Here is a 27,966-nt window from a genome sequence, read left to right on the forward strand (position 1 = left end):
CAGAAGACACACTCGCCCTCGCCCTCACCTTCGAGCAGAGCTGTATTACACAGCGTAACCAGATGGTGTCACCCCATGTGAGGGTGTCAGCCGGTGAGGTCCGCATCCCCCGCACCCCCCTATTGACATCACTGACTGTTTATACAGTTGTGCACAGACTTGATTGTGCTTACAGGCTTCTTAATGGCTAATCCTACCTCCTTGATAATAGCCCTGCAATGACAATGGGGCACATGGACGTCATTTTGGAGTCGCAGCTGCAACCCCTGGCTTGCCCCTTGCTACTCTGCCACTGCTTTTACGACCCCTGGCCTCAGAGGTGGCAAAATCAGTGCCTGGAACACAGGGGCAGCTCTTTCTAATGGAAGCTGGTTGGAGCGCCACAAGCCTGGTATCTGTCAATTTTGAGTGATATTATCCACTATTAGTGTAATGAAAAATTGAGTACATTAGTTGGAATATGACCCTATCTGGACACTAAGGTAAGTAAAAAAATGCTGTTAAATGTATGTTGTATGTAAGCTTGCGGGTGAGAGTGTTTTTATGTGCGCAAGAGTGTGTGAATGTGTTAGCATTTGTAAAATGGCATTTTTGTGAATTGACGTCCATGATGGGACACCCTGAAAGCCAAGGCCCTTGCTGTTTGTCAACTAAGACCTCTAAAACATACCCCCCAGTTCCAACATTAGTTGGCTGGTGCTCTGCTCTCTGTTTCAATGTTAGTCTGGTTCTAACTGTCTATTGTCTATTGTTTTATTTGACCTTTTCTTGTTTCTCTTTTGTTTCTGTAACGTCTACATATGTAATATTCTCCTCATCTAGCATACTTGGTCCTATTGTGAAGCGCTCTAACACCTTTAGGTGAAGTCTGCGCAACATAAAAATGCATTAAATAAATAAATAAAATAACCTGTTGCCAAAGTCTGGATACTCATCTCCAGAGACAAGAGGTGTTTCACCTGCTGACAGCCTTTAGGTCCTGATGTTTTCTGCCATTATGGTGTTGTTCTGATGCCAGGGCCTCTGTTTTAATGAAAGTGGAATTCTTGTATTTTGCCAAGGCATTTGCACTTTAGAGTCAATTCTCAAAATAAGTTATGAGCACAGGAAGTAGTACCAAAGGAGTACTGTTACACACATCTTACCTGCCTTGGTAAATCGGCCTGAAACCTTCAACTCCCTATTGGTAAAAGTAGAGAGAAGGCACAGTCCTTTCTATTTGTACTCAGGCTATATGAATATTGCTTGAATATTTCCAATTCAGATGTTTTGGAGGTCAATACACAAAGGCATATAAGAGTTTTCTTGCCACCCAGAACGCCTTTGTGAATAAGCCCCTGTGTGCCAAAGCCAGTTGCCTTCTGCCCGTGTCTCCAGTCCTCAGTTTTAACTAGGGTGAGAGGTTTCAAAGATAATAAACTAACAACTTCACAATTTCAGTTGTTATATTTTGCAAGGTTTATAAGAATCTACATCTTTTAAGTTTAAACAAAAATAAAAAGGAAAAGCGACAGTTCAATCCTTGTATGGATAGGAACCTGTTCCTTCTGCAGTAAGGGGCTGCCCCCACAGCATCCTCCGAAATCTGGGGTTTCCAGGCCTCCGAAACCTGCTACAGTTTTGCTGCCAGCCCCGGGTTTCATGATCCAGATGAAACACGTGGAAGCCGCATTGGTTTCAAACCCCATCTTCTGACAAAGCATTGCCGGTACAGTAAAACGGTGTTCGCCCTCTCCTTCGAGCAGAGCTAACCAGATGGTGTCACCCCATGTGAGGGTGTCACCCGGTGCGGTCCGCACCCACCGCACCCCCCTAGTGACGCCACTGTCTGGATCATGAAACCGGGGTCTGGCAGCAAAACTGTAGCAGGTTTCGGAGGCCTGTAAACCCCTGACTTAATGAGGAGGAGGATTTGTCACCTACCACATCACAAAGCCTCTACCTGAGCGCACTCACAAAGGGTTTGACACTAGTTTTTCTGCCCCCAGACAAGCTGGTAGCAGGGCAGGGAGGCAGGAAATTCCAAACACCTCCTGTGCTGGAAACCTCCAGGATCTTCTCCTAGTTCAAAGCTGGCACCAGGCATAAATATTGGACCATCAGGTTCTTTAGTAGAACCCCTGGGTCTATGGTAGACTAAGAAGGACTTTTATGCTGCTCAGCTGCAAGAAGGACTAGCACTCTGCCTCCCTGCTACTCTGCTGCCCTGCTGCATGGTGCCCTGCTACCTGAGTGAAAAGACAGGACCTGCATCTTCCGCTAGTACTTGGATGGCCTCCTCATCAGAGCCTTAGGAACATGAAGGCTCCTGCCACCTTGACCCAGCACCTGGACTCTGTCTGTTATGAGTCTTGCCCCCAAGTGGTGCCACCCCAGTCTTGGACCCTTGAAAGTGGGAATTGAACAGATTCAGGCAACTAGAGGTCCTGTTGCAATAATGCCTGAAATAATCACTGGATTGCAAGCAAAGGTTGCACACCTATAAAGACCAGCTAACGAAAGGTTAAAATGTTTTGAAATGTAACATGATCGAGAGCATATACCAAGTGTATACAAATAAAGTTTGTATAAGAAACAATGAATACATGAATAGTAGGTCCTTTTGTTCGAGTTTGTCTTCATAAGGCATATAAGACAATCAGGCTAATCCATACCAAACACAGAAATACCTGATTACTGGATGCGGGTTTTCTTACCAAAAACAGCTTGGACGGCTGATCCCAAAACCCTGAACATTCGACCTTAACCATACCATAGGTTAATTATCTCTAAAGCTTTGATGTATGCAAATCAATCTTTGAAGTGTTTGAAAAAACGAATATTTAGGAACATAGATTTCAAATGGACATTGCACTGACAACAAAAAGTTACTGACTATGGATTCACAATACACATTAGAACATATTGTAAAAAAGGGGGGTACTTTATTAGCTATGTTCAACTATCCTTAGCCATGTTCTTCTGATTAACACCATATATATACATATATCACTATTTGTATTGCCTGAATCCATTTATGAAATGTATATCTTTATATAAAAATGTATTGTGATGTATGATAAATGTACAGTGCTTATTATGAGAATCTAGGTTGGATAAACAATGAATGTTAAAAAATCAGATCCTTAATAATCACATTATTTAATAAAGGTCCCCCCTTTTTTACAATATGTTCTAATGTGTATTGTGAATCCATAGGCAGTAACTTTTTTTGTCAGTGCAATGTCCATTTGAAATCTATGTTCCTAAATATTCGTTTTTTCAAACACTTCAATGATCCCGATTTAGGAATTTTAGTCGGGGATACCTCCTTTATTTACACACTGCAAATCAATCTTTTACATGTGTACTCTGAATGATTGGTGGTCCTCTGCAACGCTGTTTTGTCAGATTGGCTAATAATGCCTTTTAATCCAATGCTGCACAGAGGAAGACTGTGATCAGGCAAAACTTGCTGGTTGCACTTCTTGGTATTGTTATTCGAAAAACTTTATTCGTATACACTTTGTGTTGTTGCTTCTTGATCATGTTCATATGACCCTTGGGAGTGGGCCTGAAGGTGCTCTGCCAACCCAGCTGGTGTCTCTTGGGCAGAAATGACGCAACTCAATGCATCTCTCCACACCTTTCATCAGAACCACAGATGCACAATGTATCTCCTCTCAGCCCAGTACCGGAACTGCTGCTGCACGATGCATCTCTGGTGCAGGACTCGCATTGCAGCCCTCAGTTCTTGTAACTGCCACTGTGCAACACATTCCTGACACAAGACTTTGCATTGCAAGCCCTTGTCGACTGCACCTCTACGCCGATGCAGGACCTCACATCACAAGCCCTATCAAAGGCCTTATCGGAACCACTGCTTCCTGACGCAACACAATCCGCAGTCTCTGTGAACTGCCCCTGCTTGACTCATCCTCGACATGGGATCTTGCCACGCTTTGTAACCAGGATTAAAGTACTTTGTTCAGTGGACCTAATAGGTCCTGGTATCTGGCCCACACTCCATTGCGGTTGCCCTGAATTTGTGCCTTTGTCCTGGCCCAGCACAACCAGATAACTACAGTTGGGCCTTTGTGCTTCTAAGCATTGTTTTCAGTTAAATCTTTAAAATTTCATATCTCCTGGTCTACTGATTGAATTTTTGTCATTTTGGTCTCTAATAATTTATTACATTACACCCTATTCTTCTAAATTGTGGGGGATTTTTCTTGCATTGTGTTTTTACTTAATTACTGTTTGAAGTCCTGCATACATACTTTACACATTGCCTCTATGTTAAGTCTGCTTTAGTGGCAAGCTAACAGAGGGTTAGCAGAGGTTCATCTAGGATTTGCCGGTAACTTCCCCCTGGCAAGGATTGCTGCTTCTGCTTGAGTAGGGTTTCACCCCCTCAAACAGTAACCCAATTTCCTACATGGGTGCAGTAAGTGACTGCTCCTAACTACAGGGGTATATCTGAGGGGTCCACAAGTCCTCATTTCAGTCCAAGAGGGCTGCCCTAAGGGGGTTATACTGACTGTGCGAATTGAAAGTGGGCAACCCAGTATACCCTTGAGGGTTTGGGCAAAAGTATGATAGGGTGAAGATACCTTCAAGGGATTTTAGTAAAGTTCACCTTTGCCTTATAATTCTGACACCCTATGTCAGCTGAATTTGTGTTATAAAGAATATATAGTTGAACTTGATATCACTATATCAGCTTTATACATATTGGTACCAACATTCTGTCCTTTGGTACCGACCAATTAGTTTGTTTACCAGCTACACAAATAATAGAGTGTTTAGATATATAGGCTGGTTTCAGGCTGAAGACTATATAGGCGAAAGATCAGATAAAGGGCAAACCTTAAGTTTAAAGTTTGAAATTATAGTTGTGAATGTTGGATACCATCAGCCTTACCGCAACGTTTATCGCCTTTATATCACCCGCAAATACAGGCTTCCTTACGGCAATTCTTAGCCTTCGCAGTGCAAATCACCCTGCCTGCCCGGGACACCTGCTGGCTCCCCTAAGGTAAAAAGCAAGGATTTAGTGATTTGAAAGAAACCCAATTTAATATAAGGATTTGTAATGTAACCAAAATCTGCTCTGTTTGATCATTTTAACACAGGGTACTTCACTGCAAAACACTAATCATTCAATCGACAGCAGCGCTAGACAAATTGAGTCTCTGATCCGTGCACTTATATGAACAAGGTATAAAAATATGTTACAAATAGGGGTAGTTTTTTCAACTAGCCCTGACTATCTGGGGATTAGTTTAATTTTGAAACAACTCGAGAAATATACCCTTGTTCTATTTTGCCGATCGCTGCATGATACGATTTTAATCAAGCATAGTGGGTTAACACTTGGTGTCAGCCTAACAGATTACCTGTGTGAAAACATACTTCTTTATGTCAAAACAAATGACGATAGATGTGATACGTAAGATACTGTGATGAAATTGAATTTTCACTGACTAGGATATGAGGTGCACAACATTGAATCATTTTTTTAAAATATGAGGATTCTCTGCTCTATTTGATTTACAGAATGTATCCTTCAAATGTCAGTCATAGTGTATGAAATCTGAAAGCTCATAAATTGTATCAATAACTTTGTATTCCACAACTGCTATGTCTGTGTCTCCATTAAGAGTGACTAGGTTATGCATTGCGCGAGAGTGAAGCATTCCTTAAACACGATGATTCTATTTGTGGAATGTATCCTTTGAATGCCATATATGGTGTAAATATTAGCTGAAATTTGAAAGCTCATAAAATGGATTGAATCTGTTATCTCACAACTGTTATGATTGTGTCTCCATTAATAGGCTTTTTCAAATATAATGTTCACTTTCAATAATTGAGAGCTTCTTTGGGTGTTATATATACTATGTAGACTATCCCGTCAATGGATAGAGACAGTATTTTAATTATTAATCTGTTATCGTTTCTAGGGTACTCAAGATATGAAATCCATGTCCTGAGGATGGTCTCTCACACGAAAGAATAGAGACCGAAACGTCGACTGTGGCTTTATCTACCATTGAATGTTTAATTAATTTTGTGATAGGTAGAAAAGCTTGAGCAATTGATGTAGCAAGGGCTGTGTTGATTAATGCATTTTCCCTTCTGCGTCATTGTTTTTCATCTTGTACCCAAGATTTTAACTTGATTTGACAAAAGATTAAATACTTTTTTAAATATACACCAGTCTTTCAAACCCTTTTTGCTCTCTTCTTTTTCTGATCACTCATAAGTGACAGTTTTGAATATATGTAAATCTCTGTTGTTGCATAACCAGCACAAGTGGGCTCAGATAACTAAGCCCACACAATTTCATTCCTTAAGTGATTCTAAAATTCTTGTTTTACTAAAATCCCTTGAAGGTATCTTCACCCTATCATACTGACTGTGCAGCACCATTATGTTGTGCAGTCAATGTACCTCCGACAGTCTCTTTGCCTGCATCCATAATACAGCACTTGCCCAGAGGAAAAGTGTTTCTCTCTTTTTCATGGGGCGACTCTCCCACACTCCCATAAAAATGAGGGAATGCCCTCATATGATAGTGCTGACACTGTATTTGTGCAAGCAGAAGAGGCCTAGAAGAGGCCATACAAGCAACTGTGGGGGTGTCTGTACTACAGGGCCCCTCAGGCACAAAAAAGTGGATGCAGATGGATATGCCACTAGGGCTCTTAACGTAATACAACCCATAGAAATCATCGTTTAGAGCCCAGATTTACATATGTTTAGTGTCTGGTTAGTGTTACGTTTGTAATGTAACTCAACGCTAAACCTATTTGGAGATTGACAAACCAACGCTAATTGGTATTAGCATTGGTTTGTATGGCAATGTAACGCAAAGAAATGGTGAAGTGCTGCTTTGCATTACTTTGCGTCAAGGGGGCATTGCATGAGTGGCGCATGGACATTCCCATGCAACCACCTATGCTTTTTGATGCTAAACCCTATCAACTAACATTAGTAGACAGAGTTTAGGTCCAAAAATAAATGCAGCTGGGAAGCAGACATTAAAAGGCAAAATGTTTTTATTTCTACTTTCTATCCGACTTTGCATGCATGCATACAAAGTAGGAAAAGTTTTGAAATGTGTACCCTTCCTGCACAAAACCTATGCCAGACTCAGGCACGCAACCTAGCAATATGGCGCTACGGTGTGTGCTCGTTGCACAGCAGCTGAAATCAGCACTGACGCAAGGGACACGGGAGGAGAGTGCCATATCCCTGTGAATATGGCGCGTTCCTGCACTCTCCATGTCAAGCAAAGCAGTGCAGTCTCTTTGTTGCTACGGTCTGGTACATGACACCTTTCAGAATCTGGGTCTTGGTCTCTTAATGTTGGACCATGAAGAGATGTCTGCTGTCTATGTTATTTGACCTTCTTCTCCAGCCGCGGCTACTGCAGGTATGGGCAGTGAGGCCGTGGGGCTAGGTCGAGGGATTTCGAGAGATGATCATGAGGGAACATTAATTATTTATTTAATTTTCCCTCATGGTTGTCTCTCGAAATCCCCCCTAACCTGGCCCCACGGCCCTACCGCTCTTACCTGCAGTGGCTGTGGCTGTTCTTCTCCCAATTTCTGTACTGTATGCCCTTTGCTATACTCTATGCTAGCTGTAAAGCACTGAAACACCTGGTTCTTGCTAAATGACACTTCAAAATAATTTGATACATCCTTTTAAGGTGGACAGCACAGCCTTGTATGATACATGGATACTACACACTTTTCAACATTTTATATCTTCTCCAGTCAGGAAGATTGATTGTACCTTTCGTGGTAGGTTGGAAAATGCAACACGTAAAGAGACTATCTAAAGATGCAAGGCTTCTTGAATATGCGAGAAATGAAAAAGCAAAAATGCACATTGAGAGCTTTTAATAAAGTTGAGCAAACAATTTAAATGTTTGTGGATGGGATGAGAGAGGCAGAAGTCTTTGGCTGGAAGATCAAGAATGTTGTAAGTGCACTCTTCACAGAAAGAGTAATAAAAGGAAGGAAATGTCCTTCAGGAGATGGGTTGGGGTGCAATGAGCAATAAACATACATAGTCATCAAATGTGTAAAACAGTCTGAACTGCTCTAGCGTCCTTAATCAGATGTTGGTGGCAACTGAAAATCCTGCAACTTTTGGAGGAGAAAGCTAAATCTGGAGGAGAATCGACTGGGTGGAATTATGTTCACAAAATCAGGCCTGAAATTTGTTTAAAAGCAAACAGCTAACATCTCTAGACTGAACAAGAAAACAGTAGATTTTGCACAACAGTTGATAAAAATGCCATCCCCAGCCTTTCAGAATGTAAACCAAAGTGCTTTGAGACTTGGGTGAAGTAGCTTTGTGACAGCAAAAATCAGAGCACTGCAGAATGTAAAGGTGTTTGCCTCCCCTCTCCTCTCAGGGCCTCTAACTGTGTGACCTTTATATGGCTTGCATATAATACCATATTTTAGGCAATCAGACTGTGTCATTGTGCCGATACACATTGAGGCCAGAAACAAGTTTCTGGCCCTCGCTCTCCTGCTCATGGCTAAGTGCCTTGTATTCTCTGCCAGCTGCACACTTCTCCACATCAGTCTTCATGAGGCTTATCGTCTCCTGTAGGTGGTCCACCGCGTTCTTCACCTGAATTACCAATTGCAGGGTCTCCTGGCCATATTTTAGCGAGGGCTCAACTGGGGGCGCATCCTCTTCCTCCTCCTTTCCTTGGCCAGACTCTGTGGGTGAAAAGGAACAAGTAAAAAGAAATGAGGTACGGTGACTTTGATGCCAATCCATCTTCCATTATGTCGTAATGTGGAAGGTTCACTGAAGCCCTGAAGCACAGGCACCGCTGAGCCCTGCAATAAGGACACTGGACACCATTTCCTCCCCCAAGAGATGGACAAGAGGTGAGATGTTAAAAGAGGTAGTGATGAGTAAGGAAGCATGGTAGCAGACCGTTTCCTGCAGAAGGAGATACCATGTATTAGAGAATGGATTCTAAACAAACAGAAGGTTGGAACAAAGAACCGGTCTTTGTATTCTCTTCTGACCCATCCAAATCACAACACTTTCCTATATGCATTGTTTTTAACGCCTTCCCTGCTAGGCTAATTCCCCCACGGTGCAGGTGGGGTGAGCACGGTGCTCATGAAGAGACCAGGCCGTCATGAGTCATGGTGGATCTGTGGTCATGACGGCCTGGTCTCGTCACCACCCGCCCACTCATTAATTCTCCTGCACAGGAGAGGAATTAACTGCGCGTGGGCGGAGCGGCGGTGTTATGAGGAGACCAGGCTGCCATGAGCACAGTTCAACTGTGACTCATGACGGCCTGGTCTCATCATGAGCACACAAGCGGTTAATAATGAAGTTTTAACTGCATTAAATGGAACCTCCTTGTTGATTACAGCCACTCCTATACCTTTCTTCACTGTTTCTGCTAGAGACGTCTCCATAGAGCATCCAGAGTCAGAGCGACAGGGGGCATATGTCGAACTGGCATCCTGGGCAGCATACACCCACCATCCTTTAATCCCCGATGCATTTAGGTCTCTGGTTGCACCATTATCTCTGATCATGTCCTGCAACTTTCCTGACTGTTCAGTGCTTTGCCTCAACAGATAGCCACCCTTAGTGCAAGCTCCTGGCAGAGCTGCACTAAATCTAAAAAGTTAGGGGCATATGTACAAGCCCCTATTGGCACCACAAAGTCACTTTTATTGATGTTGTGGTGGCAAAAGGGGCTTAGCCTTATTTACAAGGCAGCGTTAAGGCGCTTAACGTAAATCAACTTTGCCTTGTAAATAAGGCCCCCTTTCATGCTATGGTTAGCGTGAAAGGGGTGGGCAGTGGGTGTTGCGGAGGGCATTCCACTGCAACACCCATTAATTTTTGACGCTGCCCCCAATGTACAGCGTACATAGAAGGCAGCACCAAAATGAAGACCTGGGAAAACCTGGTCTTAAGATTCCAAAACGAGGAGAAATGCATTATTTGTCCTCGTTTTTGCTTTTTCCATGTGTTCTGCCTTGTGCTGCACACATTGTTCCCCTTCCTGTACATAAACAATCTTTAAAAAAAACTGTCATGTTGTAGCTTTCATGGCTGCTGCATTAAGCAGCACACATGAAAGTGACAAAATGGCATTTTAGGAATATTTATGTGCAGGAAGGGACGCCTTCCTACATATATAAACAATCCTCGCCTGCAGGCAAACACCCTTGCACTATAGTTCACAGGTGCCTGCGTTGGTGCTACAATGCTATGTTTAGCGCTATCGCAGGGGAAACACAAGGCTGCACCATATAATTGTAAATATGGTGCAGCCTTGTGTTTCAGAAGTGGCGGAGTGAGGCGTTAAGCCTTGATGGCTAACGCCTTACTCCGCCACTTCCTTGTACATATTCCCTCAGTGAGGACTGCTAATCTAGAAAGTTGAGTTTACTTCTGTGTGCTGCAGCTAGCAACACTTTAGACTGCTTTAGCAACTATGTTAACGGAGCGTTTGTATGAGAATCATTTATGATCCCTAAATGCTTTAAACTATTTTTGTACTCTTCTAGCACGTAACACATTGTTGGTTATATTCGAGTTTCAGAGACTGCCACATGTTCCCACACATACTAGAGTTGTATCCCCCTTTTCCCACACCCCCTCTGGTCACATCAAGGTTTAGTGTATTTTTCGTTTCATAGAAACTTTCTTATTACATTATTTTCTTTTTAATGTCAACAAGTCTACTATTCTACCATTTTTTATTATTTAATTGCATTACACGTATTATTGATCTTTTCACAGGTTTTGCATCAGCCACTTAGCAAAAAGAAATTATCTTAGTGACACTAAGATCTTTCAACTCGCTAGCACAGTTGTGACGCTGACTTTGGGTGTGAAACTGCCTGAAGAAGACTTTGCAATCCCTCTTGGGTCTCAATTGCTTAAAGAGAGGAAAATATCATAGTGACTGCGTGTACCTCTATATGTGTGCATTAGACAGATCAACCAGGCTTTAAAGATAATTCAGAGGAAAATTAATTTTCCTTTTCTAGAGAGGCCTGAAGAAAAATGACAGCAACATCCCTCTGATTGTCTGAAACTGGATTTTTAACGTGCTCATCTCTGTAGGCCCAATGTGATTATACATGTAACTCCCTAAATAAATCTTTGATGTGGTACTCATGTCAACAATTAATTGTAGCCTCAGACCGGGAGGTCTTTGTACTTTACTTTTTGTAGTCTACTTTGTAATCGGCCCTATACATGTGTTACTTGCGCAACATGTGCTTCAAATTGTTCTCTTCCTCCTCATGTAGGTGTCAACAAGTTTTGATTTGCTAAAAAGTAATACTTAATTTAGGCATATTTCAGTTAGCAGAATTAGGCCACACCAGGCTGCAGAAAAATGCATGTTAGCCTTCCCTGTGCATGTATTTTCTATATTTAAGAAAAGCAATGAAAATATAGCCCCAGTCAAGGTCTCTTTGTTAAACAGATGTATAATACATGTTCTTTCCTCCAGTATGGAGAATGCTCAGTACTGTTACAATTTTCAAAGCTACTTAGCTGAGCTCTGCTGGTTGTTGGACAAGCTATTGCAGTACTGTGTTTCATAAATTATGGTTTTCATCTCCTTAATATATGTACAGTTTTAACCAAAAAGATGCAGTACGAAGTAAGGGTTTCTGAGGGTGCCTTGCAAACTAATAGACTGATTGGTTGTCATCACGGAAACATTTCGAATCCAACCATTCTACTAAATGATATGCTACGAATGTGTGTGTCTTCTGTTCCTAAACATTATAAATAGTGTGCTGTTTGGAGATGGCCCAGAAGACCTCTGCTTTGAGATGAATGCTCTGTCAAACTTTTACTCAAAACATTCTTTGGGCTTTTGTGTTTTGGGGGGACAGAACCTATGTCGATATGCTTGCTAGTTCACTTTATTTATTAACTACTTTAGTTTTGTAATGATAGCATTTTTTTAAATAAACTCATAAGATTATTAACTTTAGAATCTTGTTGTGCAGGTTCCATTAAGAGCCCTGGACTGAGTCTATGAGAGACTAAGATAGTCTGATTCCTGCTTAATATTCCTTTAAATACTGAACAGTTTATTACTGCAACAGTTTTGCCGGCCCGCACAGGGAATGGTCTAATTAATCAATTGGGCTAATTAGTGGAACTGTTTGTTTGAGAAAGAGTTGGAGAATCCTTTAGTTTTTTGAGCATTGCCACAGCACATGTAGATGTTGCCCAGAAGTTTGTTTGGTGAGTATTAATAGGGTCTTACGCAGTATGTTTTGGGACACGTGCTGTGTTTTGGGTATTGTGTCATTTGCAGTATGTGGTACATGAACTGTTGATATTGGAGCATTATTAAATATTGTTTACATTTAATTTATCTTGATGTGTATTCGGTGTGAATATTGTTTGATTTTGGAGAAGTTGAATTAGATAAAAGTGTCTGTGGGAGATTTAAAGGAAGTGGGAATGTTTAAAAATGAGTTGACGTTTATGATTCTTAATTGTCTAGCTGTGAATGATATTAATTAGGAATAGTGATGCTTATTGTAAGCACAAAGGTGAACTTAACTGATTCCAGGTTAGGTTATTGCTGTTAAAAAGCCTAGCTCAGAGTGTATGGGATGATGTACCTTGGAGCACTGCTTCTCTTTTGTGGTGAGTTTCACTTCCCATTTGTGTCCCAGTACACAGACACAAACCTATTGTTTTTGATTTTATCGGATTAGTGGGTTTGAGATATTGTTTGAAATTTTACAGTAATTAATTGTGCATGTCTATTGTGAAGATTTTAAATTTACAAATGGATGCAACTTTGGCAAAAGCTAAGAATTAATTGTTTGGATGGCAAGCTCCACACTGGTTGGAAGTGCTGCACATGAAATACTTTTGAATTATGGTATGGATACTTGTCTATGGCCTAAAATACATCATAAAGCTACAGAATATAATTAAAAACTAAAATTGCATGAAAATGATACATTTAAAGTGAAGAAACATGACTATTTAAGGCAAGTTTCATTTGCGCTGATATCTCTGCCAAAACCCATGTAGTTTAAAGCTCTATATGAATGGCAATATATAGCTAATAAGAAAGAACATAATTAAATATTGAAAGGTCAGAGTGATAAGAATGTTCCTAATTGGATGGACGAAAGAATGCATTAGCGCAAAAATGCATGCTATGAGTAAGTCTTAGAAACTGTTGGTGAATTACCCATAATTGCTAGTGAAGCAAATAAAACCAAATTAAAAGAGATTAAGAGGAAAAATGAAAATGATGGAAAGAGTGCATCTAAGGAAGATGAATTTATGGATGATTTGTTGTTATAAGACTGACGTTAAATCCAAATGGTCGTACTCCCTCCATAGCAGGTCAAGACTCCAGGGGGCATATTACCAACAACTAGCGATAATTTTTGTCTCTAACTTGTTTAGAGACAAAAATTATCGCCGCACATCGGCGATTTTTATCGCAGATAAACCTTGCTATTAACAAGGTTTATCGCAAATGCGATAAGAAACGGCCGAAATGCATGAATATCGCTGAAAAGTCAGCGATATTCATGCATTATCGAGCAAATGCTCTTAGCCATGTTATCCACCTCCCATTGGATAACATGGCTAAGAACTGCTCAGGGCAGGTGTTAGCTTTTGGAGATATTCCCGCTTAGCGCGAATATCTCCAAAAGTTGGTAATAGGAGATAGCGATGTTAGCGACTGTTTTCAGTCTCTAACATCTTGGCACGCCCACTTTGCATCTCATTAGTGATAAATATCACTGACATGCAAAGTGGGGCCCAAGATGGTCGCTATCTCCTACTAGCTGTCGCTAACTGGTGTTAGCGACAGCTTGGTAATAGGGAGATAATTTTATCTCCGCTTTCTTGGCTTTTAAAGCCAAAAAAGCGGAGATAAACCCTCTTGATAATATGCCCCCAGGTTCTCTATTTTTGCAGAATCATTGACATTTCTGACTTTGACCAGATGTTGTCTGTCCTTATCTTTCCAAGAACCTGTGAAAGTGCCAAGCCATCCAGACAAAGACAATAACCCATCTTTCATATTCAATCTTTGGTGCATGAACTAAGCTCACTCGTGTAAGCTGTTGGTGTAAAAGACAAACCATGTAGAGCGAAGTCATAGTTTTAGTTTACGCAACAAGACCATTTCCTTATAATGAGGATCAAGTTCAGATTCAAGAACTTGAGTTGAGTGAACCAAGTGAAAGAGAAGACAATTCAGAGGCTGAGGAATCATCATAACGTGAGACAAGGGTTTTGAAAAATAATGCTTCAAAACACAGAATAGATTTAGAAGAATTTGTACATTCAGATATTTATCATTGTAAAATTCAAAACTCTCTTTTGATGAATTGGTATTTTTGAATTTAGAAGCAGGGAAGCACGCTTGTTGTGCATATGAAAAACTTGAAAGAATGTCTGAAGAACTGGGTGTGACACTGGCTAAAAGAAGAAATTAGTAGTATAATGAATTGTAAATTTCACGTAAATCATAGATTTAACTCGAGAATGGGAGAAGGCGAGAAAGCACAAAGATGAATGGATTAAAATGCCATGGAAATGTAAAAAGAAAAAAGTTAAGAGTGGTTCAGAATGTGAAGTTGTTGAAAGAGAATACTCACTGAGACTAATTCCCAGAGGAGCTTATGTGCACGTTCCTTGGAGTAGACTGGACTTTTACAAAAGGGTTTTCCAAAACTTATAGAACAGACAAGAATAGAACTATTCAGCCTGGCTGGGTCTTTAAACTTCCCTGAGACCCTCCTATCCTGTATGTTATATGAAGAATAGAACTATACAAATTTCAAAGTTCTTAGGGAAGATATGAATTCATTTAGCACCAAAGGATTTATTGAAAGAATGTAAAAATATTGTATAGTGGCCAGAGTAAGAACCAGGTACAGGTGTTCCTAGGTACAAGCCCTCACCAATTATAATGCAAAAATATGCTCAACTACCAGGTTTATTGGTAAAAAATTATGAGATCATCACAAAATGTACACAAGTCAGTTCACAAAAATTATGGGGGATTAATGCAGATTTACAGGGAACATGGAGGAATGGATAACCATAAAAAGAAGGAGCATCTCTATTTGTTTCAGTGTTTTGCTGGTTTTGCATCTGGAATTGAGTGTACAGGTTCAACAGAGTGCGATGTGTTGGCATGCAAAATTGCTGGATGAGATATTATTGCATACATAAAATATTGTACTACTTATTGTTAGTTAAAAAAGATATTTATTAAAGAGAATGATGACTGCGTAGACGCTGTTTTTTCAGAAAGGTGATCAGAGTGTTTTGCAAGTTCCTGGTGTACATTTTCAGAGTCCTCCGGGAGGCGGCGAAATTGGTTCCTAAGGTAGAGGAAGAGGTTTACATTTCAATGCTAATGATAGTCAGATGGAGCTTGTCATATCTGTGGTAAAAATATCCATTGGAAAATAAATAGTGGATTTAATGTGAAATAATTTGAAACTGGATCTCAAGTGATGATGCAAATGAATCCTATACAGCAAAACATAACTCCAATGGTACAGAATAGAATGGCACAGTCAATGGTCCTGCTACTACTGGAACATATGCAAAAAAGCAGAATACAAGGCAGTTCAGGGAAATTATGCCTTCAGTTCCAGTTTCTACAACATCAAATGCAGTATAGTGTAATTGTACTTCTATGAGATTTTAAATTTCAGCAAAATGCAGCTCAGCAAAGGCAAAACCTTTGTCTTCTCTGAGGCCAAGGGTCCCAAAGGAAGTGGCAGGAGTAGCAGGAAGCAAGCTAAAGGTCACAGCTGCAACCCTTGACTACGCCCAAAGGACATCCATGGTGGGGGTGCCTGGTAACAACACACAAGTTGTTTAGCCTTCAGTATCTCACAATGATTTTTGATGATCAGAAGTAGCTCTCACTTCTGAAAAGGTTTGATACATATACTCTAGAGCCTCCCGACCCTCCTCCATAAGGGATGGAGTAAGGAGATCCCGGACAAACTCGAAAAACCCCTACCCCTTCTCGGAAGAGTCAAGGCTATAGACGGCCTGCATATGGGCCTCCAGCTATGTAACGATGGCCACTGGAGTCTTGACCTGGGCTCTGTTGCTCCCCTTCAGGCACTGTATTCACCTCTGGCTTTCATCACATTTACTCAATAATGCCACAAGTTTCCTGGCCTTGTCGCCAAATTAGTACACCTGCCCATGCTTGGCCCAAAATCAGGCCTAGCTTCCTCGTGTTCCAGCTCTCTCTATGCTTTGAGGATGTTTTTGGTGCCCCAGTCCATTAGTTCTCATGGATCCAACCCTCCTTTACAGGCCCCCAGGTCCTTGGCATGTCACCATTATTGGGGAGTGGTCCAAAATACTTCTCTGTAGATACTGTAAATCCCCCCACCAGTCGGTCTGATGCAGCAGAACCAAAAGATAGTCCAGCCTGGAAAGTGACCACATAGCGTTAGCAGCATATGAGAACTGCCTCAGGTTGGGATGCTACACTCTACACAAATTCGCTAGACTCTTGGACCCCAGGAATGTAGCCAGAAGCGTATTTACTATAGATGCCTGGTCAGCCTGCATTATTCTATCCCAGTCTCCTTGTGCTGTCATGTTGAGATCCACCCAAAAATTGTGAGTTCATCTGGCGCAGTCACCATCCAGTTGCAAACCTGGCGGAAGATATCATGAAACTTTGGTGAGGAGGAGGTACCCAAAGCAGCTGCTCTACACCAATTTGTGGCTGTCCACGTCCTCACCAATTGGAATGGGACAGACCCATCTCCTGTCTGCCTTTTGCAGCAAAGGTACTAGAAAAGGCCATCAACTGTGAACTGATGACTTTCATTGAGACAAATAATTTGCTAGATTCCACTCAACATGGTTTCCGTACTTAACATTCTACGGAGACTGCTTTAATAATAGCAACAGAAGAAATACATAAGGTAACCGATGCAGGGGGAAGGGCCATACTAGTCCTGTTGGACCTAACTTTGATACGGTGAACCACACCGTGCTGAGTCAAAGGCTGCAGGAGTTGGGAATAAGGGGCACAGCACTCTCCCTCCTATTATCCTTTCTGGCAGACAGAAAGCAACTTATCTGCTGGAATGGATTAAAATCAGAAGAGTTTACCCTGCCTGGAGGAGTACCTCAGGGATCGGCCTTATCAACGACAATATTCAATATATATGTAACCCCATTAGCCAGAATGATAAAGAGCCACTGATTTAAATTGGTATCATATGCTGATGATACACAACTCATAGTATCGTTAGCGGAGTCAGAAGACACCAGAGCCACAGACTTCTGTAATTGTATTTCGTCCTTGATGAGCTGGATGAATACTCATTTTTTAAAACTTAATACGGCAAAAACAGAAGTCCTGGAATTTAGCACAAAGGATCAAATCTGGAGTCAACAATGGTGGCCAAATGAGGCATGGCCGACCCCGACACCAGTTTCAAAAGCCAGGAATTTAGGAGTAATAGTTGATAAAAATCTGACTTGGGCTCCACAAATTAATCAGGTCACGTCCGCATGTTTTTTCACCTTAAGAGGACAGAAAAAGATTCTCCCCTATATCCCTTTTGACCTAAGGAAAACTGTAGTTTTCACTAGCATCATGTCCAGAATAGACTACTGTAATGCACTTTATTTGGGAATGGGAGTGGCGCAACTGGATAAGCTTCAGGACATTCAAAACCCACAGCCAGAGTATTGCTCGGGCTTCCCAGACATCACTCCACATCCAAAGCCATCAGAAATCTTCATTGGCTTCCAGTCCGGAGTAGAATAGAATTTAAATCACTTTGTCTTGTCCACAAAGCCCTGTTTGGAGAGGGTGCGAAAGACGTTCAATCTCTTTTTGCACATTACGTCCCAAACAGAACTCTCAGATCCTCATCCCTTGGACTGGCCCAAATCTCAAAAATAAAAAGAGTACCTTGTGTAGGAAAGCGCTTCTCGTTCCTGGCGTCCAAACTCTGGAACACACTTCCATTTCAACTCAGAGGACTGTCAAACAGACGGGTGTTCAGGAAGGAAATTAAAACATGACTTTTTCCCAAGGTAATAAGAACAGGCCCGAAGTAAATGCCTGACTCTAATGCAGTGCCAAGACGCCTCGGCAGTAGTGCGCTTTACAAGAAAAAATCAGTCAATCAGTCTTCCAAACAAGAATAGAATCCTGAAGACCCCCACCCCCCCCGGAGGGTTACGAGAATCTTTCATGGACTTTTCATCTGTAAGGCCTTCAGTAAAAGAACCCACACCTATTTCCCACCAAGTTGCTCTCCTGCAACAGAGTCTGCCTGAATAGGAATTTTGTAACCACTCCCCTCTTGATCTAGCCGCCAAGATAATTAATGCTCCAGCCTCCAAACCACAGTAGTCCAACTTCCCAATCCTCTGTGCCCTGACTGTAGCCATTTGATCCCTGCTACCGTAGCCGCTGTCTGGACATAAATCAACCTCAATCTCCAACAAAACCACGCCACCCCACATCCTCGTGTAATGAGTTCAAAACTACCCACCCCAAAGAACAAGGTGCCTGCCGCCCCCCCACAAATGTAACTAGTCCACCCTGTCCAAGAAGATTATAACTAGAAAGAAAGCAGGTGGGCGCGGCCCACAGAATCCAGTGTACAGTCACACAATCAGGTCAACAGCCATGGTGGACCCTGCACTAGGAATTTACAATGTTTAGGCTCTATGGTCAGTTTTATATGGTGTGGAGCTATGGGGTAATACAAAATCCGATAGCTTGTCTGTAGTGGAGCACAAGGTTTGGAGTTCTTTATTAAATCTCCTAGTGAGTACTCCATTGACTCCCCTCTATCTAGATTTGGCATAGAAAACAAATACTCATAAGATTGAGTTCAGACTGCTAATGTTTTGGCATTGGCTTTAGCCTACAACAGGTCTAGAATCTTACAGGGGGGCCTTAGAGACCTTAAGTCTTTGATATGTGTGATTTTAAATCTATACCACAGTATGAGAATACCATTGATGAAATCGCCCCTCCATTGGCAAGGAAACTATACCTACAATATAGGTATGCATCCCTGCCTGTAAATACAGTTAGAAGGAAGTGGCATAAAGAAATGGATACTGTTGATGAGTCTTGTCCGTGCAGCTCAGGGAGACCTGAGTCACTCAAACATGCCCCCCTTTGTAGAAAGCTGGGAATCAGGAAGCACCAGGAGCTGTTTAGAACATTGTACACAGATTCAAGCCAGATTGTGATATTTTGCATGGCCAAATTTCTGATGACAATGTGGACTAGACGCAAGAAATATGTACACAATAGTCTTTAAACTCTATACTTTTTTGGAGACTTCTTCCTTTATGCTGGTATCTTGATGTCCTGCTGCTTATAGTGTCTGTTAACTCTTGTAGAAGAGTTTTATCTTGTATATGTTTTTATTCTACAAAAGTGTTTAAATGACATAGTTTAAAGATTTTATAGGAGAGCTTTCTTCAATTGGCTGCTCCTTAAAATGATTAACAAATAAATATTTAAAGTTCTCTCTGTTTTATGCATTAAGTTTTATCTGTTTAAAGAGTAATGCTATGTTTCTTTGTGATTGTACATCTCATGTTTTGTACAGTTGGTCTAAAGTAATCATAGTCTTTCTGAACTGAACGTACGTTGTTGAGGCATCATACTTGCTGTATACCCAGTTACTTGAGTGTTAAAATCTTTATTGATAATCTTTATTGCTGTGCAGGATTTTAGCCAATTTTGGTAACAGCTAGGTACCAAGACTTCTGCTGGGAGTCCAGCTCACAATGTGCCACATATTCTTAATTTGTTACATGCATTGAAATTATCAAAGAAAATAGCCTTTGCCTAATGTGCTGCCCCCAGACCTGGAACTGAAATGACTACATTGGGTAATATTTCTCTGCACAAGTTGCAAAATATAGTGCACTCATGTTAGCAACATTGCCAGAACATTGCCAGAACAACAAATGAGAATCCAGAAATTAAATGTGAAAATGTAATTCAATTTCTCTCAAAATGCTGACTGAAATGCCAGTTGAGGAAAAGAAAAGGTTGAAAAAAGCAGGATGCAAGAAAGATGAAAATGAACTGTATGGGAGGTTTAGCTTGCCACATTAATTGCTCCTGCAGATGGCAAGACTAGTGCATGGACCTACATATGTAGAGCGTAATAGAAGGTAGAACCTTTCAAGAATTATTGGTTTAATCTTCATTTTTGAAATATTGCAGAACCTTGTGCCAAGGATGCATAGTAGATTAACAAAACAACACAGGCAATAGGACTAATGTGAAGATATGTCATGTAGTGAAAACAGCAGGCCCTTTCACAGGACTGCAGTAGATGTTGGGGATACCACAATGGGTTCAAGTATATGGTAGGGATTGATTCCCTATTTTATTAGTAAACACATTAGGTTTTGCCTATGTGATTGATAAAAATAATTTATTTGTTGCAAGTTTTAAGTTGGCAAACAGTTGTGCAATATAAGTTAATGAAGCTCCATAAAAGTGTTATGACTTGTTTATTGAGAAAGCGAATATACTGTGCAGTAACTGGTGGTAATATAATGCAGGTAAATTAGGTAAGGGGCAAAGGACAAAAAAAAACCAAGTCATACAATGACGGATGTAGCACTATGGTCAGAGCTGCCGACCTTGCTACTGGGGAATTGATTTGAATCTCGGCATCTGCTCAAGAATCTGTGATTCTGGACAAAGAATGAAAGGAGCTGTGTTTTGACACTGCAACACTGAAATAAATCACAAGTGCATGCACACATGCAACAATAGACAGCAGCAGGCAGTTACTGGATGTTAGTTCCCCCATGGCAGACAATGATATTTTACATGACTATGGTGCAACAAGTAATGCGGTCACAGGACGGAGCTTGCCTGTCCTGAAGATGGCCCTATCTGAGTGAGCTTCTTTGACAGCATTCAGCAGCCTGCAATAAATATCCTGCACTTTTAATGAAATTCAGCACAAGCGCAAAACTGTCCTAAGATACTGTGAAGTGCCTGAAGAGAATGCTGTAGAGAATTTGCCCCGGGAACAACTGGAGATGGGGCAAGAGAGATGAGGCCTATGTCTGGGCTGAAAGGGGAGGGACGAACGTGAACAGCTGACAGGGCTTCGTGGTATCTGTGGCTGTGAGTTACGGGAGGCTGGTTTATCAGCACGATCAGATACATGAAGAAGGGACTCAGGAACTCATGAACTCAGGCCGTAAGAGACCTGGTGATCTTGTGACATCGAACGGAGTGATTGGATGTGCAGATCCTCTGCCGCGAAGAACCAAGAGTGGGACGGCAAGTGCGTCGTTAGTTGAGGGCCAGAGAAGAGCGCTGTGGAGGTCCAGCCTAAACTTTGCAGAAAGTCAGCAGTTTGGGAGTCGCCAACCGCCTGCAGTGAGACTGGGGGTACCTGGCAGTGCGACGTACCGGTGGCTGCGAATATTGCAAGTGGCAGTGAGCCGGGGAGACGCAAGTGTGACAGCGGGACTAGAGGGCTCTGCCCTACTGGAGTGCAGAAAAAGGCACTGCATATGAGCATATGGGCCAAGAGAAGAGCCGGTTGGCCTGAATGAAAGGAGTAGATGTGGCACACGCTAGATTGTGAATAAACAGCCCCTATCAAGTCTGCTGAGACTGTGAGGCCATCAGGGCCTAATACAGCTGGAAAAAGGGTACACGGACATTAAGGTGGAAGAATGTGTGGCCACCTGCAGAAGATTGACCATTTACCTTTCACCGTGGCCGAAACTGACTCTGATGTCTGGCCATTTTCTTTGTTTAAATTTACCTCATGCCTGAAGCATTACCCAATAAGTCACTATGAACCACTGGGCAGTACTTTCCTGCATGAAGAGTGGTCCACTTCATCAGGACCAACCAGATGTATGTCCAAGGAGGGACCAAATAAGCTTCTTTAAACCAGGAGACAAAAATACTGAATTTTTTAGGGTCAAATGATGAGTTGGAAGTCGAGTCAAAAGAAAAACATGACTGGCTAAGGGTAGTTGGTTGCAAACCAGGTAACGACTCGCTTGTGGGATAAGCATATTCAGTTTCCTCCGTACAGGTGGAGGCTGGTGGGATCAGCAAGGGATTAGTGACAGAGTTCATCTCGATGGCAGTGTCACGCTGTGTGTCATCAGATGCGCCAAACACAGGATTCCTGGATATTGCTGGAGATGATGGAGCTGGTGTTTTACTATTTAGGATGGGCCAGATGTAGCTAGGCATTGTCCACTGAGATGTATCTGTTGTCTTTGCAGCCAGTAAGTGGTGGTAAAATTACTGTACGAGTACCCTTCATGCCAAACAATGGAACCGGTGCACAATAAGAGGGGCCAAATTATTTTTTGTTCTCCACCTTCTCTCACACCAGATCTCCAACTTTCGGTATCCAGCCAACAACCGGAATCTGTAGTGCAGCATCAGCAGCAGAGGGTAAATGATCTTTTGCTAGACTGTCACTGGTTTCCTGTTAGTCCTGTAACATAGTAGAATGATTATGTACATCAAAGGTTGCAGCTGCCGCTGCCATGTCTAGACCATCAAGGTCCGGACCAAACATTTTTATGACAAAGAGCATTCCATATGGTATCCGCCCACCCAGAGATCTTCTAGGGATATTATTAGGTGCACGTTGCACGCTGTACAATTGGGCTAGCCAGTTCGTGCCAGTACCTAAGACTCTAGCTGTCAAGGATTGCTGTAAGTCACGGTTCATTCACTCCATAACCGAATTCCCCCCAGGCCTGTATGGAGACAAAAATTTCACCTGCACCCCCAAAGACTTCATAGCATCCTTGTATGCCTTAGAGGCGAATGCTGGACCCTGGTCAGAATGGAACGTGCCACATGCAATAATTCCCACAAAGACATGCAAATCCCTGTTGACATTTCGAGCGTCAGCACTGCGTTGTGGCCAAACCCTCAGGAAACGTCTGCACAAATCAACTGCGTCCGAAATTCAAAAATCCCAGCAAAGATTGTTGTTTTTTCCAGGTCCTTGGAGGTCGCAAACTTGCGCATTTCTCCAGGAAGTGAGGCTCCAAGCCTCTACCTTCATTATTGAGCTCATAGCCCAAAAACAACACTGTGTACTCTGCAATGTGTGATTTGGCAAGTTAAATTTGTAACCGTAGTCCGCAATTAAAACAATGATGCGGTCAACTCGGTACAGATGCGGCCACAATTCGTTGTCGGTGAGATAAATATCATCAACGTACAGGTACGCATCTGGGTGTATGCTGCCTCGCAAAGAGACAACACAGGGACGGCAAAAACTCTGGGGCTGTTTTTTGTAGCCCATAGCCAAACGCCTAAATTGATTTTTTTTACCACCGGTGGTAAATGTGGTCCATTGACTGCATGCCGCCGGGACAGATTGTGATTGAAAAAGCCATTGAAAATATCAAGTGTAGTTTTATATTTCTTACGAACAAGACTGTCTACAAGAGCAGAACTGTGGGTATTCTGTACCACAAAAGTGTGACAATGAGAGTTCAAATGCCGGTAATCCAAAACTATGCAGTACGACCCATCGGGTTTTGTAACGGTAAAAAGAGCGTTATTCATTGGTGACGCACATGTCTCAATCATTCCTTGATACTCTAGCTGTGTCAGAATTTCAGAAACAGGACCTTTCGCGTCCTGCCAGAGCGGATATTGCGGTTATGAGGAATAGACTGCAATGGCATCTCATGGGGTGGTGAGTCTTTTCCCAGCTCACATGAGTATGGTACAAAGCTGGTGCAAGCACCAAAGCCCACTCTTCTGCAAAAGCCTCTGCATGTATCACCTCCGCCCCTTTTAGAGCTGCCAGAACAAAAGGTGGGGGCTAATCTGTCTCTGCTAATAAAATGTTAAAAGAAGAGGTTAGACTTTCCCCAAAAATCCCTTTTATGACACGCTTTATGTCACCTTCAATTAAAAGAACTACATCATATAGTCTGTCAGGGGGAGCCACTCGAGTGTCAGCGGTTTCAACTGTAATGAAAATGTCAGTTGCTGTCGCCTCCAGAAACAGATGCAGTGCTTGCTCCACTATTGTAACTTACGCTGCTCTGTCTAGCAGAGTTACTGGCCAGGTTAAATTCAGGGGCAGGTTCTCACCATCTGTGACATATCTTGCTGTTAAAGCTGCAACGTTCTTTTTCTGAAACTTGTTTTACTTTTCTGTCAGTCTGACGAGGCTGCTCAAGTCCTTATGGGGCACCTCAAACTCTGCCACGCTCCTGGCGTTCTCCTCCACCGGCTTGTGAGCCTGATGTTTCCTGTAAAGAACGAGGAGAACGCTGATCGGGAACCTGAAACCGGTCAGGAGACCTAATTCTCACGCGGTTGCGCAAATCATAAGTGCCCTCAGAAGACTCAGTGGTCGGTGACGTGGCAAGCGACTCCTGTTTCTGTTGTTGCTTATCCTGTTTCTTAGTTCTCCAATTCTTTTTATGAAAGTTTGGACACTCGTCTTTCTCAGACTGAGACTTGAGTTGTGTTTGCGGTTGAGGTGATATCTTAGCAAAAGCCTTAACACCCAAACTATTGCGTCCAATGGTCTTATAAGCCTGGGCAATAATCTTCAGCAATTCGCGTGGCCTGTCAGGCTCTGAGTTTAGAGCCAAAGAATTAGCCACTTGAAAGTTTACTGCATCTCCCTTAACATTAGCAAGGATTAGATCAGCAACTACGTTGAATACCCTGACCAATTTCATCCCCAATTCAACAGCTGCCTCTGGGCGATGTTCATCCTGAACACGCTTAATCATGGAGGGGAGTATGGTCATTGAGGGAGTGCCAAAACAATTCGCATACCCTGCTGCAAACACCTTTCCACAATTGTTACAATCGGTTACTTCGGGTATTAAGTCTTTCTGCAAACTAATTGTCAAAATCTTGTGCTTCTCCACAGGAGAGTTATTTTGAAATACTTCCTCCAGCTGGTCCAACTTTTCGTAAAGCCAATAAGGTAAATCATCCTTTTTTTGAGGACGCTTGCCCATTACCAAATTAACCATAACGGGACTGATAGTCACTCCGCCAGGTCCAACTGGTTGTGCAGCAACCCCAGGTGGTCCCACCTGGACGTTGCGCATAACACATCGTACAACAGCTCTATGCACCTGTATCAAAGAGGTGTGCATCATGTGGAATACATCCACTCGAGCTGTTAGATAACATAGGTGAGGGGTGTATCCAGCCATAACCGGCAAAGTGGCCCCATCAATAGATAAAGGGCCCAAACGGATCGGAGTCACTGGGTGTGGGAGGGCGCTATTAAACCAAATATAGTGTTGCCATGGCGAGAGCGGAACTTCAAGATTTGTATAGGGTCGATAATTGTGAGGAAGATCCGAAGGAGTGAAAGTATGGAACAAAGTTTTCGTCCCTATCTACCGCCGGAAAAGTGACCCGCAAATAAAACACTTCTAAGTATTGTGTTGGATCAGCTTCCACCACAAAGATACGAACAACACCCGCTGAAGGCACCCCATATGCTGTCAAATGCCGACGGAGTTCCGTGCGACTATTCACCGGTATATCTACTTCAGCCATGAAAAAAAAAACATATAACAACCTAATGCACGGCAGCACAATAGAGGGTAACTATAAAATGAAAATACCTTTTAATAACACCAAACTTGAAGAAACCTATAAAAACATCAATATAGGAGGTTTCACCGTCACACCTTTTTCCGGACACAGAAGTGAGGGGATTGTGGACAAGCACAAGGACAACTCAAGCGTCTCGCAGATAAGAGCCAGACCAAACGTTGATCGGAGTGTCATGTTCGTGATTGCCAAAACCCTCTAGCAAGGAATTTTTCCAACAGTCTCTGAGGGTATAAATGGACTCAGTCCCTGGATTCTGAGGTCCTTTCATTCTAATACGCAGTCCTATCTTTTATAGTGGGACTCAAATAACATTTCCTTCTTTCTTGCTTTCCTTCCTTCTTAGTTTCATTTTATTCTGTTTCCTTTCTTTTGCTTTCTTTCTCAAATTCAAGAGGGTAGTAGCCAATGGCAGAAAAACGACGCTTGAACTGTCTGCAAGACAGTCTGGGTGCTTTGCTGTTCTTCTGTGGGGGCTGTGATCCACCTCAAGCCTCCCGACTTTAGCCAAACGTGGGGCGCTTCCTTTCCCCTTCCTATGTGCACAACTGCCCGGACATACACTCTGGTGGGACTCCAAGTCCAGGAGCGCAACGCGTGTCTCCCGCTTCCTGTCAGCTGAGAGGTAGGAGTCAGCAGTGCCCTCATAAGCGTTGATTACCTTACACAGCGCAGGACGCGCCCAGGCAAAGCCCGGGACATGGGCGGGCATGTCCTTGCCCGTCATTGACAGGAAGAGGCAGAGCAGGGCCACCCCTCTTTTGTTTGTGGACCGGTAGTGAACCTGATGCTGGGACTGTCCAGAGACTGTGGGAATAAACTAAAAGCTACTGTCTATACCCTTTGACCCATATTGAGATTGTTAAAACATTGACAGACTGACCATTTGGATTTGTTGGATTTAGTGACTCCAAACGTTTCATTACTCCCCTTTCATTGTTAGATTCAGTCTAGTGTATATTCAGTCTAGTGTCCGTAAGTTAAATAACTTATTGAGGCCAAGCGAAGTCCTAGTATACGCGTTAGAGTGACTAGCAGCCATAAAGGGCCTGGCTGTATAACCTAGGAATATGGGCAAAAGAAAGATACCGGAAGGACGTGGGGAAGGGGTGAGGTTAGAGGGAATGGAACAAGTCGGGGCAATAGGGGAAAAAAGGCCAGGAAGCTTAAAAAAACATGCAGGTAGCAACTGTGTAATAGATCGTATTGATACCCTAATCAGTGAGTGTGAGTGTATGCTAGAGTCTTCGCCTATTACACTACCCATCTGCACCAAAACGCCCCCAGACCAATCCTACCTTCTAATCTCACTGTCAATGCACTGTTTTGCAAAACTAATAACAAAAGAACGGCCACTGACAATTATGATGGGGAACGTGAAACTATGGGAGCATTCCACTCAACCACTAGTCCGACTGAGTCTAATACTGAACATATAGACCCTACAATCATTTGTACTAACAGATTTCTGCCCTTGTTAGATCAAGCTAATGATGATAAAGAAGTGGGGAAAGGCTCCAGATTACTCGGACATCGCAGACATCATTTACGCAAAGCAAAGATTTAGTGCTTGGTACTAGCACGGAATGTCAGGACATGATCCAACTAGTCACCATGTTAAGGCAGGAAGTGGGGTCCATGGGAAGTTTGAAAGAGGAGCTAACCTCGATGGTTAAGTTATTAACATCAGATCCATCCTAAAGAGGGAGTGCAAATGTAAAGGAAAATACTCTCCAACTCGTCCACAGGGTGCCATTTCTGTTAGTTCATTGGCTGTACCGGCTGTATCGGCTACTTCTACTATAGACATTAATGAGACTCCCAATAGGTTACTACTTCCCCCTGGAAAGGCTAGTTCAAACATAATAAATGCACCACCACCGATGCCCAAGCACTTACCACACTCTGTAGCAAGTAACCCTATCAATCCCTATAAGGTCGTGTTAATGAGGGACCAGACATTGTTCAGTAAAAATACCCATTCTCACACGAACATCAGCAGTTTGGTTCCCAGCCTGGGCTCCGAGAACAGAATTCATCTAACTTACCTAGTACCCATAGAATCTTTATGGTGAATGTACCCAAGCTCGATGTAAGTAAGGGTATAGAGAATGCGGATTCCCTAGTAAATAAGGCTATTCACTGGATACGGCATGTTAGATGTCGATCTGTGATAAGGGAAGATATAGTAGAAGCTCATAGGTTTCACACTACTCCACCAGAACATTCATCTTTCCACTTTAGGCGTCCCCCCGAGTAGTCGGCATGCCCATTTACCAGGGCACAGGCTATTGAGTATGCAGGGA

At 42.5% G+C, this 27,966-nt stretch overlaps 1 protein-coding gene across 1 annotated transcript in view; it reads right to left on the bottom strand.

Moving 5' to 3' along the window:
• Nucleotides 1–7,875: 7,875 nt before the first annotated feature.
• The window catches only part of LOC147705945 (uncharacterized), a 243,889-nt gene continuing 223,798 nt past the window's right edge, over nt 7,876–27,966 (bottom strand). Inside the window, exon 3 of the mRNA XM_086932417.1 lies at nt 7,876–8,729. Within this exon, the coding sequence (XP_086788543.1) occupies nt 8,470–8,729 (260 nt within the window). The 3' untranslated portion in view covers nt 7,876–8,469. The remainder of the gene's footprint in view (nt 8,730–27,966) is intronic.

This window comes from Lissotriton vulgaris, chromosome 7 (assembly GCF_964263255.1).
Source record: "Lissotriton vulgaris chromosome 7, aLisVul1.2, whole genome shotgun sequence".
Taxonomy (NCBI): Eukaryota; Metazoa; Chordata; class Amphibia; order Caudata; family Salamandridae; genus Lissotriton; species Lissotriton vulgaris.